Source organism: Narcine bancroftii, chromosome 3 (genome assembly GCF_036971445.1).
Source record: "Narcine bancroftii isolate sNarBan1 chromosome 3, sNarBan1.hap1, whole genome shotgun sequence".
Taxonomy (NCBI): Eukaryota; Metazoa; Chordata; class Chondrichthyes; order Torpediniformes; family Narcinidae; genus Narcine; species Narcine bancroftii.
Window position 1 is genome coordinate 35,748,079 of NC_091471.1, and position 15,570 is coordinate 35,763,648.

At 41.9% G+C, this 15,570-nt stretch overlaps 1 protein-coding gene across 9 annotated transcripts in view; it reads left to right on the forward strand.

The window, feature by feature from the left end:
- The window catches only part of ark2n (arkadia (rnf111) N-terminal like PKA signaling regulator 2n), a 116,767-nt gene that overhangs the window by 38,388 nt on the left and 62,809 nt on the right, over window positions 1-15,570 (forward strand). For 7 of the 9 annotated variants that reach the window (XR_011353324.1, XM_069923782.1, XM_069923779.1 and 4 more), the window contains exon 2: window positions 3,504-4,315. Coding sequence is in view for 8 of the 9 variants with exons in the window: in XM_069923782.1 (XP_069779883.1) it covers window positions 3,598-4,315 (718 nt within the window). In the remaining variant the exon portion in view is untranslated. Of the gene's footprint in view, window positions 1-1,256; window positions 1,420-3,503; window positions 4,316-8,160; window positions 8,837-15,570 lie in introns of those variants that run through there. The other 2 variants (XM_069923786.1, XM_069923781.1) reach the window with 2 other exon arrangements.

The window sequence follows — 15,570 nt, forward strand, 5'->3', positions numbered from 1 at the left end:
ACCTGTTCTCCTTCCCAATGGGGGGGGGGGGTGTTTCCTCGCTCTCTCTTTCTCACGTCCGCTGCTCACTGCTGCTTGGATTCTGCAACCCCCATGGCCCCTGCTGAGCACATCTTTTAGTTTAAAAGCACTGTCATCTCCTTTGTCAGACCATTAAATTCCTGTATGGAGCCACCGACCGGTATGAGACCGGGTAGTTGAACCCTTAGGAGCAGCGCTGTGTTTCCTCTCTCCTAAGTCCACTGCAGCGCTGCCATTACAGCAGCTCCCAAAGCGCTGGCATTTTTTCTCAACTTTTATTTTTGCACTTCTTGGTGCACTTATGCATGGATTGACTTATTGGAAAGCAAAACAAAAATTTTCACCTTCTCCATGCATGTGTCAATAATTTAATGATTTCCATTCTGCTGCAATTATTTATGAACTTCCTTGCTTTTCACAATACCACCAAAAGTTCATTTGATAGTTATCCATTATCAATATAAAGTTTAACACTGAACTTTCTATCATCAATTGTAAAATAGTTTACCTCACTCAAAATTGCCTTTGGTTTGTTCCTGCATTCTCACCTCATTGGATCTCAAAATGAGAATGATCTTGGACTGTAGCTGAGTCTGCCATATGCTTCATTCCCAGTGGGTAGATTCCAGTTCACTTTGGATTACTGAAATACATTTTTAGGTTTGTAGTATCTATATTAGATTAGGATTTGATTATTGGCTAACTTGACCCTAAGTAAACAACAAGACGTTGAAGTTCCTGCTTCTTCATCGATGCATACTCAGGGTTGGGTAGTTATTTAGAAAAGGCATTGAATTTTACTGGACTAGTAATCCAGGGACCTCAGCTAATTACTTAAAAGGTATTAGCATATCCCATTATGGCTGTGTGAAAGTTGGATTTAAAAAAAATGTATTAGCAAATATTGTTTACAAATTATCTTTGGGGAAGGAATTGACCTTTTGTTTGAAGGTCTTCTGCTGATCTTCTCTCATCTGATCTATGTGTAACTCTAGCCTCCATCATAGACTCTTAAATTATCTGAATTGGCTTAAAATAAAATTGTGCAAGGATTTAAAATGTAAAGCTGCCATTACTGAAGTTCAGGGAAGAGTGTTTAATTGGAACTTTGCCAGCCATGTGCATACTCCAAGCATGAATGAAAATGATAGATTTGACTAAATTACTGAGAATTTTTCTCTTTATTCATGGTAAATTCAATGCGAGCACTGTATTTTTCTTTTTTTCCTTTAAAGATGTGATCTCCAGTCAACCGTGGTGCTGAAAACTTCAGATTAACAAAGTCTAAGAATTGAACCTCTGCCTTTGGAGTTGAAATATTAGCACTCTCACCTGCTGAGCTAACGAGTAGAATTATACTTAGTGGCAAAGAATTTTACGGCTTCTCTCTTTGTACAGGTACACAATCCTTTATCCGGAACCCTTGGGGGACAGTGTGTGTTCTGAATTTTGGATTTTTCCATATTTCAGAAAGCCAGATTTAAGCCCACCCAAATTGTGCTGCCGTGTCCACCCCCACCCCCTTCCAGTTGCACTGCCATTTCCTCTCCCCCCCCTCGCCCACCTGACTTGCACAGTCAGTCTCCCCGACTTGTGCTGCCAGTTCTCTCCCCCTCCCCTTGCCCGCCTGACTCGCTCTGCTGATCTCCTTCCACCCCCCCACCCCCCGTTGCCCGCCTGACTCGTGCTGATGGTCTCCTTCCCCCCCTTTGCCGCCCCGACTCGCGCTGCCGTCTCTCTCCCCACTTGCCAGTTTTTGGAGCTTCCCGGATTTTAGATGTCCATATAAAGGATTGTGTACCTGTATTGAAAACTGACCTAAAACAATGGGTGAAAATGACAAAGAAAAGTATGCAATGGTTGGAGATGCTAAATGTGTTTCTGTCCTCCAGTTTTTCATTAACTTCAGTTATGTGAAATCTGTCTGTATTGGGAAGAGTCATGGCTGTCTCATGACAGCATTGCTCCCTACCTAATCGGAGGACACGCCACCAGCCGATCAAGGTTTTGCACCACTCCACCCATTTGTGCACACTTTGCCGTTGGCCTATTTAAATTCCTTTGTACTTAGCCTTACTGGCACCCAGTCATTGGCCCCCTTTAAATTACTTGGGCTGGACTCTCCAGCCTGCCTTGGGGCCATTGGCTGTTGTAATTGGATTAACCTTGGTACAACCGGGGCTGGGCCCCCAGCCACATGTGCTTGTTCTCCCTCTTTGCTGGCTTGAGACCAAACCTGCTTCACTCCCGGCCTAGAACTGTGGAAGGGTGTTGATAAGACGTGTACTGTTTAAAATTTTAGGGAGAGTTTAATTAGTGTCCCTGGTAGCGTAGAGCCTTGCCTGCACTGATTCAAGGGGTGGTAGGGCATCATTTTGATTTTTCCTTGATTATCATATGTACCCAGTTCTTTGTGTGTGTTTTGCCTCTGTTGCCATTTCCCACGTTTGCCTTCTGTAAATAAAATCCTTTACTACTGTAAGGTAAAACATCATGAGATGGGAATGTGTAGGGAGTTACCCTGTACAGGGCAGTAACAAGAAGGGGAGGTGTCCTTGTACTCCTGTTAGGTAAAACATCATGAGATGGGAATGTACAGGGCTGTAACAAGATGTGAATGCATCCTTGTACTTACAAGATAAGAGAGACATTGATGGATTGAGAGGCAGGAAGCTAGCAGGGAAAGGATAACAACAGTTTTAGTCATTGGACAAGTAATGATATGATGATGTTCTAAGCATGTATCCAAGGGTATAAAAAATCACCATTTTGCTGATAACGGCAGAATGCATTCTCCGACTAACATGTTTAGTCGCAAGTGTTACAATCCGGTAATAAAGAACAAAGAACCCTGATTTCGACTCAGCCTGGTGTTTGTCTCACTCATTCATGAACAAAGCAGACCTAACACTACCAAAACTGGTGTCTGTAGACCTAGCCTTTGAGACCCACCTCACTTACAGCATTGTCAAAACAAAGTACTAAGATGTGACTTGTATTTGACCAATATTTTTTTTAATTTGTCTTTCCTTGGTGGGAGAGGGGAATGAAGCAGCAAAGTATTAATTAACAATTTTTATTGAAAATAAATGATTTAATTGCTCCACGAATTGTTTGTGAAATAATATATAGGTATTAATTATTGCTATATACCATAGCTTTAGATATTTAAACAGTTTCTAAAACTTTATTAATTACTAAATTAGAAAACTTAAGATCAGGAACCAGCTCCTGAAATCCTAACTTAAAAGCCAGAAATAAAAAAAATTGAATGGATGGCATAACTCTTTCGGGGAAGAGAGAGAGAGAGAGAGAGCACAGGCAAATGGAAACTAATTCTGTGTGCATTCCTTTAATTTGATGTTGGTTGCCAAATAAAAAGTGTATTCTGCCAGGAATACGAGGATAGATACTTTGGCTATATGGATAACAAGACTCTAATTGCAATTTAACTTAGTGTCCGATGATTTTTCTCTCTTCAGATTTCTCCAGTTTGTTAAATCTTTAGTTGAGCGCACATCTTGAATCCTGGTGCTGTATGGTGTTTTGCAGCAAGTGCTAAAGAACTAACTTGACATGAAGATGGAAGCAGCAGAGAAGGCAGATTTCTCTTCCCATGATGGTCTGGAGGAAACTGAGGCTTCATCGAAAGGTATTGATACAAAATCATGTGATACCTGCAAGGAAGAGACAGCAGTCAAATTAACAAAAGAGAACAGTGAACATCCATTGAAAACAAGCGTATTGTTTGTTGAACCTTGCCTGTTAATGGACCTTGGGCAAGACTCTAGTGAATCTCAGCTTCCATCTGCAGACAGTGATAAGCAGGCACTTGGCCGTACCTATGATAGCGACTCTTCTAATCAGTGCATGATTTCCCCTTCTTCCAGTGGTCATTTGGCAGACTCTGACACACTTTCTTCTGTGGAGGAGAATGAAGCACCCCAGGCAAATGTAGTTGTGGAAGAGGATCCTACAGGAGGATCTGGTCCTGCAATTGGCAGGAAATCACGGCGATCCAGATCTGAGAGTGAAACTTCAACCATGGCTCCCAAAAAGAACCGTTCTTCAAATGACAAGCAAAATGGTCGTGTGTCAAAGGTTAGAACCCAGAAACAAAAGGAACGGATACGTTTGCTACGTCAGAAACGTGAAGCAGCAGCTCGGAAGAAGTATACGTTGCTACAGGATAGCAGTACAAGTGATAGCGATTTGACATGTGATTCCAGCACAAGTTCATCAGAGGATGAAGTTTCTGGAAATGGAAAGAGGACAATTAGTGCAGAGATTCCAGGTATTTACAAATATTCTTTATGTCAGGGATTAAAATCTGATGAATGAATGAAGTACTATCTTGATGACTGGCTGTTTAGTTTCTTCCTTACTTCTTTGGAAAAGGAAATAAAACAATAATGCAATGCTTATTTTAAAATATATTCCTTACAAACAGCCCACCTATACATAGAACATTAAGTCTACCCAGTTCTTCACCATTAATAGTCTATCATGGTTTGCTCATCTGTGCTATTGTCTTTAGCTATCCTGTTTTAAGATGGAATGTTTTTCTTTAAAACTACTTTGGGAAAAGTTGAAAATGGCTTCGGCCTCTATTTCCATTTCTAATGTTTGATAAAGCAACAGCATTTTGATTTATGATGGAATATTTAAAAACTTTTTGAAAGTGAACATCTGAATTTTTTTTTGGATTAAGTTTGCTACCATTGGAATGATGGGAATTATAAAATGGGAAAAACAAAAGCCTCAGTTGTAATGTTTTTGAAAACAGTAGCCTTATGGGTTTTTGTTTTTCTGTTACAAATTGCAATACAATACTGATAACCTGCTCACAGTTTTTTACTTGATCATTATCTTGGAGAATTCTATTTCAGATGTATAATTGCTTACTTGAATGTTGGTTAAATTTATTAAAAAAATAACCAGCACAGTGTCGTAAATTGTTTGGTTGTTCAGATTTGATCTTGGGTCCCAATCCAAACCAATACTCATTTTGAAGCAGAAAACAGGTTGGAACAAATGGGTGACTGGGTTTCATTGCAGTTGAGATAGCTTGTAAACAAATTCCTCAGCATTAATTATTGAGAAAAGGTACTCTGTGAACCTGATAATAAGTTGATGACATTAAATGAAATTGTGCATATGATCTGCTGTAATTTTATATTTATATCTATATCTATATATATATATATATATATATATATATATAAAAACAACTGGGATGCACTTTTTAAATAATAAATGTCTTACTTGGGTAATACTTCAATGAGCTTCTGAAGTATCACTAGCCCCTGTACAGTTATAAATTTGAATGAATGTTCTGTCAAAGAGAATATTTTAAAGAAAAAAAACCCACTATGGAGATATTTAATACTGGTTGGTGTGCTTGCACACTCATATCTGGATGCCAGTAAACCAAGCATTTCCATTGTGTAAATGATTTAATTTATCATTGAATTGTTCTTGACATTCATTCAGATGAGTAAAATGCTTCCACTCCTGCTGAATGAATCCACTATTATCGGCTGGGAAACATTAATTACCCTGCAAAGCACCACAGGGCTTTTAACATTTGGCACAACATCTGGATGACTGAAGATTATCCAAAGGTTTCTTAGCAGAGATTTAGTTTGTAGGTCAAATCTGGATAGCCCATCTACTGCAATGTTTGGACCAGACTGGTGCTGAGGGCACTAGGCAATGGGAGAGGTGATGCATAATCTTGGAGAAGCAAGTACTAGAGTTGGAGGAATTGGTTTTGATCTAGAATTTATGGATTGGGATAAGTTTTTAGGCAAGGTGTGAGAGGATTTCAAAGGTGAAACTTTGAGAGTACAGTACAGAGTTTGTACGTTCATGTTAGGATTAAAGGCAAGGTTAGAAGGCAGAGAACCTTGGTTTTTGAGGGATGTTGGGAATCTGGTTCGGAAGAAGAGAGAGGTGTATAGAGGTATAGGCAACAAGGACCAAATTAGGCACTTGAGCAGTATATAAAAACATGCAAGAAAAACCTCAAGAAAGAAATCAAGAAAACAAAAAAGAAGACATGAGGTTGCTTTGGCCACAATGTGAAGGAAAATCCTAAGGGTTTCTACAGGTATGTTAAGGCCAAAAGGATAGCAAGGGACAAAATTGGTCCCATTGAAGATCAGAGTGGTTGGGTTTGTATAGAGCCAAAAGAGATGGGGGAGGTCTTGAATGTTTCCTTTCCACCAGTGTTCTCTCAGGATAAAGGCACAGAGTCGAGGGAAGTAAGGGAAACAAGCAATGAGGCCGTGGAACCTCTACAGATTAAAGAGGAGGAAGTGCTTGCTGTCTTAAAGCAAATAAGGATGGATAAATCCCCAGGGCCTGCCAAGGTATTCCCTTGGACTTTGAGGGAGACAAGTGCAGAAATTGCAGGGGCTCTGGCAGAAATATTAAAAATGTCCTTAGCCACGGATGTGGTGCCGGAGTATTGGAGGGTAACTCGCATTGTTCCATTGTTTAAAAGTAATCCTGAAAATTATAGGTGAACCTGACGTGACGTCAGTAGTAGATAAATTATTGGAAGGTGTTCCAAGAGATTGGATATACTATTATTTGGATTACTAGAAACTGAATAGGGATAGTCGACATGGCTTTGTGTGTGGTAGGTCATGTTTAACCAATCTGATAGTTTTTTGAGGAGGTTAGCAGGAAAATAGATGAAGGAAAGGCTGTGGATGTTGTCTACATGGACTTTAGTAAGGCTTTTGACAGGGTCCCACTTGGGAGGTTAGTCAGAAAGGTTTAGACGCTAGGTAATCATGGGGAGGTAGTCAACTACATTTGACATAGGCTATATGGGAGAAGCCAGAGAATAGTAGTGGATGATTGCTTCTCAGACTGTTGGCCTGTGACTAATGGAGTGCCTCAGGGATTGGTGCGGACTATTGTTATTTGTCATCTATAAAGGTGCTTTCACACTGAGATCCCAATAAATTGGCACGTCAACAACCTGTGTTTAAAGATGGGTCGGGTTGGATCGGAGCCTTCACCCTGAACCAAGAAAAGCCGGTTCAGTGCAATTTTTTACATAGGGATCTGGCTTACCGATGCAAAAGGAGACGGGACCTGTAGCATTACAGCGTTGGTGGCTCGGGAGGGCAGGTAAGCCTTTACACTGGAGCCGGTACTTTTCCACCTACCGTGGTGGATAAGTACTGGGACGAAAATGACCCCCCCCCCCCCGCCATACTGTGTTAGTCTTCAAACAGACAAGTGAAACAGTGAAAAGCCGATTAAATACCAGCTTTCAGGGGCAATGTTAAAGCATCTAAAATCATTCATGATTTTTACACAGCTACTGTGTTCCAGGAAATTATTCCCCTTTTTTCTGGAACGCGTGTTGTGTAAAAAAAATACTGAACCGAAATGGAGGTGCTATTCCAGTCCTTTTTTTTCGCCAAGACCCCTTGTAATTTTCCAGAAATGCCTGCAGTGTAAACTGCACGGGTGTAGGCATTCTGGGGCCAACTCGGCTAATGAGTATGATGTTTGATGACGTGTAATGCGTGCGATGTTGCATCGCATGATTTTCAAGTTTGAAACCAACAGTGAGTCAATTGTCAGCATCAGACCTCCACAATGTCTAATCACTATCCGTTCGGAGAATGAAATCAACCGCCACCCAATGGGTACAGTGAAGGATGGACCAACGTTAGATCATGTGGCATTAAAATTGGGGGAAAAGGGGTTTAATCATGACAAGTCCCAAGTGATTAGCAAGCTTAAAGGCCTGTGTAGGAATTACACCAGGTTAATGACCGCAGTGGCTGGAGTGGTTTGTGACGATTGGATTGGCCCTATTTTGATCTTTGTTATGCCATCTGGGGCAATAGCCATTCAGCACACCCAGTAGAGCGAAGGAATATAACCCTGATGTGGTTCCTGATCCTTCTACCACCTCAAGCAGCATTCCTGATGCCGATGTCCAGAGTGGCATGGAAACTGATGTGAGCGATGCAGCTCCTGCGCCTGAAGAACAGCCAGGTAAAAACCTATTTCTTCTCGTGATCAATAAATTTTATCATGTGTTATGTAAGTGTGTCCGCCCATCAAGAGCTATCTTACTAATGTAGCATGTGTTCCATTACTTTTCAGGCTGTCAGCCCCCAAAGAAGAGACTGAGATCTATGAAGGCACAGGCAGTGTCCCAGGAAATGCGGGAGATGCTGCATGCAATGGACCTTGACGATGTCGAGAGGGAGTGTAATCGCCAGGAGATCCAGAGGGCTCACGAGGAGCGAATGAAAACAGAGGCACAGGAGGCAGTGATATCCTCACATGAGGTGGACAGACGTATTCGCACAGAAGAGATAGCAGAGTTTGGACAAATGTTCAAAGATTTCCAGCAAGAAATGCAAAAGCGGAGCTCAATCATGAGGGACATGATGACTCCAATTTAATTCTCTGCTTATCTGTAGCAACCTCCTGTACCGGTGCCACAAGCTCCTGTCCGGCAGTACCACACTCATCAACCCATAGCCAGTATTTCTATCAGATACCACAATGTGTTGAACTCGTGCAGCACTCAGATGAGGTATATGAGTCTTTTCAATCACCCTCATCCTCATCCCTCCCGTACCTGATGCAATAATGTGACCTTTTAAAGTGGTCATCCATGAGTGGTTTTATTGGACAGTTAAATGCAGTCGAATTAAGATTCGTTATTTGCACAGTTGTAATTTGTTAAATGCAGTTGAGTTAAGATTCGTTATTTGCACAGTTATAAATCATTAAATGCTGCTGAAGTAAAACTTTTTATTTCAAGATGAAAGTGTACCAACTATTCTTTTACAATTGTACCAGATACAGCTATGACAAGCAGTCATTCACTAGTTTAATTCTTTGCACTCAGGAGGGAGACTGTGTGCTTGTGCACCCTGATAGGCAATCCTGCTCAGGGAGATCAGGTAGATAATTGTTCCACTCAGGCAAGAATTGTTCATTGTTGACCTCACATAAACATGCAACAACTACGTCTAATACAAAAGTGGTACAGATATCAACTTAGCCAGGCACCTCCAACTATCTTGAGACATCCAAATGCATTTTCCTCCACAATCCTTGTGGAGTTCAAATAGTTGTAGCTATGCTGCTGTTAATCAAGTGCTTTGTGCTTAGTGAACTCCTTCATCAACAACTTCCTGAGTGGATAAGCTGGGTCTCTGATTAGGTGCACAGGAATCTCCACTCTGTTAACAATTTTTGATTTCTTTGGGCAGAACAATGAACATGTATAAGCAGCTTATGCATCCTCTGAGAACAACACATAAAACACTGTACAGTGGGGTACATTAACTTACCATCCTTGTTCCTTGGCCTTTCTGTTGATGGCGAGTTGGATAAAACTCAAGCATCATGGGTGTGCCCAGGCCAACCCACATACACATCTATGAAGCTAGAACAACGTCTGTGCTTAGAAAGACGTACAAATCACTTCAATTTGTAGAGATGAAACTCAGGGCATGATTCTTACCAGTAGTTGTGGTCTACAACTGCCTGCAAACAATGGAGTGCTGTCCTTTCCTATTGTAGGTTAGGGGTCCTCAATGGGGGCTCTGATGGGAATATGTGTATCATCAATGGACCAGCACACATTGGATATCCCCATTCTGCAAATGTGTCCATTGTCTCTTGGAGTCGTGCACAACTTATCAGGTCAACTAATTGTGTAAATAGGGCCCTCCTCAATGCTCCAGTTATTTGATGTACCAATGCGCAGACAGTGGCCACACTGACACGAAAAATACAACTTATGAATTGATATACTGCCACAAAGCAATGGCAGGTCTAAGCTAAGGTTCCAGAGGTTGTCAGTTTGTTGTCTTACGCCTCAGATGTGGCTCATTGAGTCCCAACTGAAGTCAAAAGTGTCCTGAGACATGGAAATTATCCCTCCACTCATCATCAAATTTTTTTTAGGATATTAGACCAAAACATGGGCCTGTGTGGTCTCTCTCCTCCATATTTTTCAATCCGACAGCAGCACGAATTGACTCAAGGAAACGTCTCCGTTGACGGCATTGAAGGTCCGCCTGCGTTTCTTCTTCAAACTGCTTTCTGCTTCTTTTCAAATACTCCTGCGTTGTATTTCATATCACACAATTTGTTTGCTTACGTGGATTCTGCGTCCATCTGCACATCAATGAAGTCGTGCATAATACGCAGGAAATTAGCCTGTGCTCAAAGTGTGCTATACATGTTCACTGCAAGCATCATAAACACCTCCAGATCTACAGCTATTTTGAAAGATGTTGGATGCGTATGTTAAATGTCAGTCAACATCGACACAGTGGCAGTGCACATCCTGTGTATGTTACATGTCGCAGTAGACATCAACTCAGTGGCGTTTCACGTCCCGCCTCTTCACATACTGCAATGCCGGTATGTTTTATAAAACAACTGAAATGGAGATTTTCAGGTTTTGGTCGTTCCAGTGTGAATGACCAATGCCGGCATAACAGAAAAATCCTGTGAATGCTGTGTAAAAAAATCATAATTGATCTGGATGATAATGTGGTAAATTGGATCAGCAAGTTTGCAAATGACACTAAATCCCCTTTTACATAGAACCCTCAAGTCAGCTTTCCTCTGGCATGAATGCAGAAAAGGTGAATTGGTGGGTCCATTTTGGTCCGTGATTCCTTGACCAGTGTCAGAGGTGGAGTGAAGTCGCACCGCTTCCTGCGTAAACTGATGAACGATGATGTCCTCAGCCTGCGACCAAAGCACACAAATTTTAAAATTAACCACCTGCGAACTTGGCAGTTAACCCATTGCGAGCCCAGGAACGAACTGGTTCTTATGAGCAAGACATATCCAGTATGTTAGCAAACTGGGGTGATAGCGACGTACGTGAGCCCCTGGCACTCAGGAGAAAATAGATTGCCAGTTTACTGGACTGTTAAAGATGGCCAGACTTTCAAGAGGCTGGCCACTCCATTTTGGGATCATAGCTTTCAATGCAGTAATGTCCCGGTCATGACAAAATTAAAGAGCCTCCGCAAGAAATTCCACCAGTTGATGGATCACAATGGCAGGAGTGGCAGATGGCATCTGGATTGGCCATATTTGGACCTGTGCCATTCCATATGGGGAACAAGTCACTGTGCCAACCCAGTGGTGATTTTCAGCATGATGGAGGACCCATGTTCCCCTGAGATCATCCCTGCAGCATCTCCTGCCCCCCAGCAGCAGCACTGATGCTGGAGGCATGACAGCATTGGATATGGGTGCTACCAGGAACAAGCAAGCTGCGCCTTGCAAGAGCCAGGTAATAAGATTTTTTGCTTCGTGAATCACCATTGTGCCATAAGGACCCATCCCCCTTATGTTCTTCTTTTACTGTCTGTTCTATAGAAACCCAGCCAAAGGCAAAAAAAAAGCAAAATTGAGTAAGATGCAGCTTGTTTCGAAGGAGATCAAGGACATGCTGCTGTCCATGGATAAGGAAGACATGGAGATGGATCGCCTTTGTGTTGAGAGACAGAGAGGGAATGAGGAATAGGTGCGGGTGAAAATGTAGGAGATGGAGGATGCAGCACAGCAGGCTGATAGACTGCAGCATTCCCAGCACATGGCTGGGTTCACCTCTATGCTCTAGAGCATTGAACTACAAATTAATAATCAGCCTTCAATTCGACAAGGCCTGATGTCATTTATGGCTGACCCTGCCCATCAGTGCTGACCCCACCCACCCTCAACATTACCTAACTGTCCCAACCCAATATCACTCCCCTGCATCCCAGAGGTGCCATCACTTTGTGATTTGTGATATGAAAAGTAGTTATTAGTAATTTCCTCATTATTATTGCCTGAGATTGTCCGATCTCAGAAGCTAAGCAGTCCCAGGTCTGGTCAGTATTTGGAGGGGAGTCCACCTATGAACACCAGATGCTGTAGGTTTCTGTGAAGGGCACTGGACATAGTGGTGACTCTGACTTATGGTAGACAAAAGTTAAAGAATTTCATGTATGTTATATTCTAAATTAATATTATGTGACAATAATGGAACCTTTACCTTTTTATTGCAGTTTTTATTCTTGACATGTTTCATGCTTTTGAAAATTGAAAAACTTCTGACACGTGTCTAAAATATTAAATAAATTATGCAATTTCTTTGTTTTATAAGCTTACAATTACTGAGTGGACTTGATCTGTTTACAGAATCAGTTTATAGGATTGACATTAGAATCAGTTTAGCGGATGGACATAAAATCTGTTTAGAGGATAGACATGGATAGCCCAGTGACCGTCTGCTGGCACATCACAGTAAACAGGTCGCTCAGGCTCAGGGAGATTAGATAGCTAAGGATTCTCCTCTGGCAGGAACAGTTCCTTGTTAAGTTCACATGTATTGTGTAGCACACAGCAGGCAACAATGACATTCGATACAAAATATTAAGTGGTGTATTTCACTTGGCCAGAACCTCCAGCGACCTTTGAGACATTTGAAAGCATTTTTTTACCACCATCCTTGCCAAGCTCAAGAGGAAGTTAAAGCTTCAATGACGTTGATCAAGTGCATGGTGGTGGATAAAACCCTTCATCAGCTAAGCTGGGTCTTCAATTAGATGCGCAGGATCTCCACTTGGTTAACTGTTCTGGATATCTGTGGATAGAACCATGTAGATTTATATATATTTTCACAAATGAATGTTCACTAATGTTTTCCAGTGCCTGCTTTACAATATTAGGAAAGAACCAGACCCCTGAATCTGTAATGTCTCATTTGAAGTAATCATGCGGCCATTTCTATAGGGTACATGCCACCATGAAAGCACAAGTTATTGCCTGATCAATGCAAAAACAATGGTCAGTGTGGTATATACATTTGTCTTGTGGGACGAGGTATCCACCTTGATCTTTGGCCTTTCTGTGGATGGATGAGTTAACTATCACTAGAGCATCGTGTGCAGACAGGCCAACCCAAGTACACATCTGTGAAGCTGGAAAAACAAAAAGCTGAGTGTATGGATGGACATATGGGACACTATTCAATAAAGACAGATAAATGTGACTCAGGTCGCAATCCATACCAGTAGTTGTGGTCTACAACTACTACATTTACTCTATCTATCCCCCTCATAATTTTAACAATCGAATACCACCCTTTCTGATTGAAGTATGCATTTGTGTCATCATGGTGGGGGGGGGGGGATATGATGGGAACATATGTACATCAATGGCACCAGCACACATTGGATACTACCATTCTGCGAATCTGTCAGTTGTCTCCTGAAGACGCGCACCACTTGGCAGGTTGACAAAATGTTTAGAAAGGGCTCTTCGCAACGCTCCAGTAACCTGGTTTACCAACATCCACAATGGCGATACCAAAAATACAACTGATGGATTGATATTCTCATGGGGTGGCATACCACCACAAAGCAACAGTGAGATAAATCAAGGTTCAAGAGGCTGTTGCCAGGTGAGGCTCAATAAGTTCCAACGCAAAGTCAAAAAGTTTTCCTTGATATACGAAAGTGACTCCGCCACTCATCATCATCAAAATTGTTGAGGACATTAGACCAGAATACAGACTCCAGTGGTCTCTTGCTTCCACATGATATGTCTTTGTCTGTAGCGTATATGGTGCATCCTTTGAAGAAGACCGCAGAGCCCACCTCACTGACAAAAGCCAAAGGAGGCAACACCCAATCCCAACCCACCAATTTTCCCTTGCAACCGCTGCAACCGTGCCTGCCTGTCCCGCATCGGACTTGTCAGTCACCAACGAGCCTGCAGCAGACGTGGACATTGCCCCTCCATAAATCTTCGTCCGCGAAGCCAAGCCAAAGAAGAAAAGAAAGAACGATATGGTCGGTGCACGTTTCAGCCTCAAAATGCTCCCTGCTTCTCAAATTCTGCAGGAACATTTTCCTCAAAAGATTGAGACATATGCTCAAAAAAGGCTATTACAATGTGTAGAAGATTTGCTTGTGTTCTAATACTGAAAGAAAGGTAAAGAAATAAATTGTGTTCAGAGCAATTTCACTTCCCAGTGTTCATTTTTTGCATCACAGCAGAGGGCAGCACTGCTATGCTTCACGTCCTGCTCCTTTTTCCCTGGGAAGCCGGCTTGCTACGTAAAAGGACTCAGCAATCCACGAGAACTCTGAATCCACCTTTCTGATTCCCCTTTTACATAGATCGTGAGTTTGTGAAGGCGGCTTCTCTATGTAAATACCCCTTAAGACTGGAGGCATTAAAATATTGCAGAGGGATCAGGAGCAAACTGGAAAAATGGCTGATGGAATTTAATGCAGTGAGGTGTTACTACATAGAAAAGACATTAATGGTGAATGGTAGAGTGCAGTCGAATAGAGGGACCTGGGAATACAGATACATAATTCCCTGAAAGTGGATGGAGTTGTGAAGAGAGCTTTTGGCATATTGGCCAAAAGTATTGTGTATAGGAGCTGGGATGTTATGGTAAAGTTGTATAAGAGATTGGTGAGGCCAAATTTAGAGTATTGTGTGTAGTTTTGGTCACCAACTACAGATAAGATATCAATAAGATAGAGTGCAGAGAAGATTTACTTGGATGTTGCCTGGACTTCAGGATTTGAGTTACAGGTTGAACAGATTTAGGAGTTTATTGTTTGGAGAGTGGAAGAATGAGGGGAGATTTGATAGAGGTATTTAAAATTATGAGGGGGGCTAGATAGAGTAAATGTAGATAGCCTTTTTCCACTGAGGGTAGGTGAGATATAAACCAGAGGTTAAGAGTGCAAGGGGAAAAAGTTTAGGGGGATCGTGAGGGGGAACCTCTTCATACAGAGAGTGGTGGGAGTGTGGAATAAGCTGCCAGTTGAGGTTTTAAATGCGGGCTCAATTTTAGCATTTAATAAGTATTTGGACAGGTACATGGATGAGAGGTATGAAGAGCTATGGACTGTGTGAAGCTCAGTGGGACTAGGCAAAAAAATGGTTCAGCACAGATTAGAAGGGCCGAAGGAGCCTGTTTCTGTGCTGTAGTCTTCTATGGTTCTATCTCGAGGAAAGTACATGAATGCAGCTTATGTGTGCATGGTACATGAGTGAGTTGTGGGTGCATGCAAGTCCACTAAGATATATTGGCCAAGTCTGCATTGAAAAGACTGGTTTCAATTTGCCCGAGACACTGCCATATGTCAAGTCCATGTGCTAGCTCATGCAATGGTCACTTTTTAGAAGAATTCATACACTGGCATTTTCCATCGCTCAGTACTGAGTTCATTCTTGGTTCCAAAAGATTGCAGAGGAAAGGAGGTATGTCCTGCTTCACATAGGGAATAAAGCTTAGATTAATTATTGGTCTATATAGTGCCCTGGGCACTATATAACCATATAACCATTTACGGAGCGGAAACAGGCCATGTTGGCCTTTCAAGTCCGCACCAGTTCACTGATTTTGTGCGCCCTCTTCAGGCATTGGTGTTTTTAAGTGTAGGGTATCTTTGAGAATTTTAACATCTATCCATAGCTACTCTGTACTTTGGATGTGAAATCTCATATTAAAATATT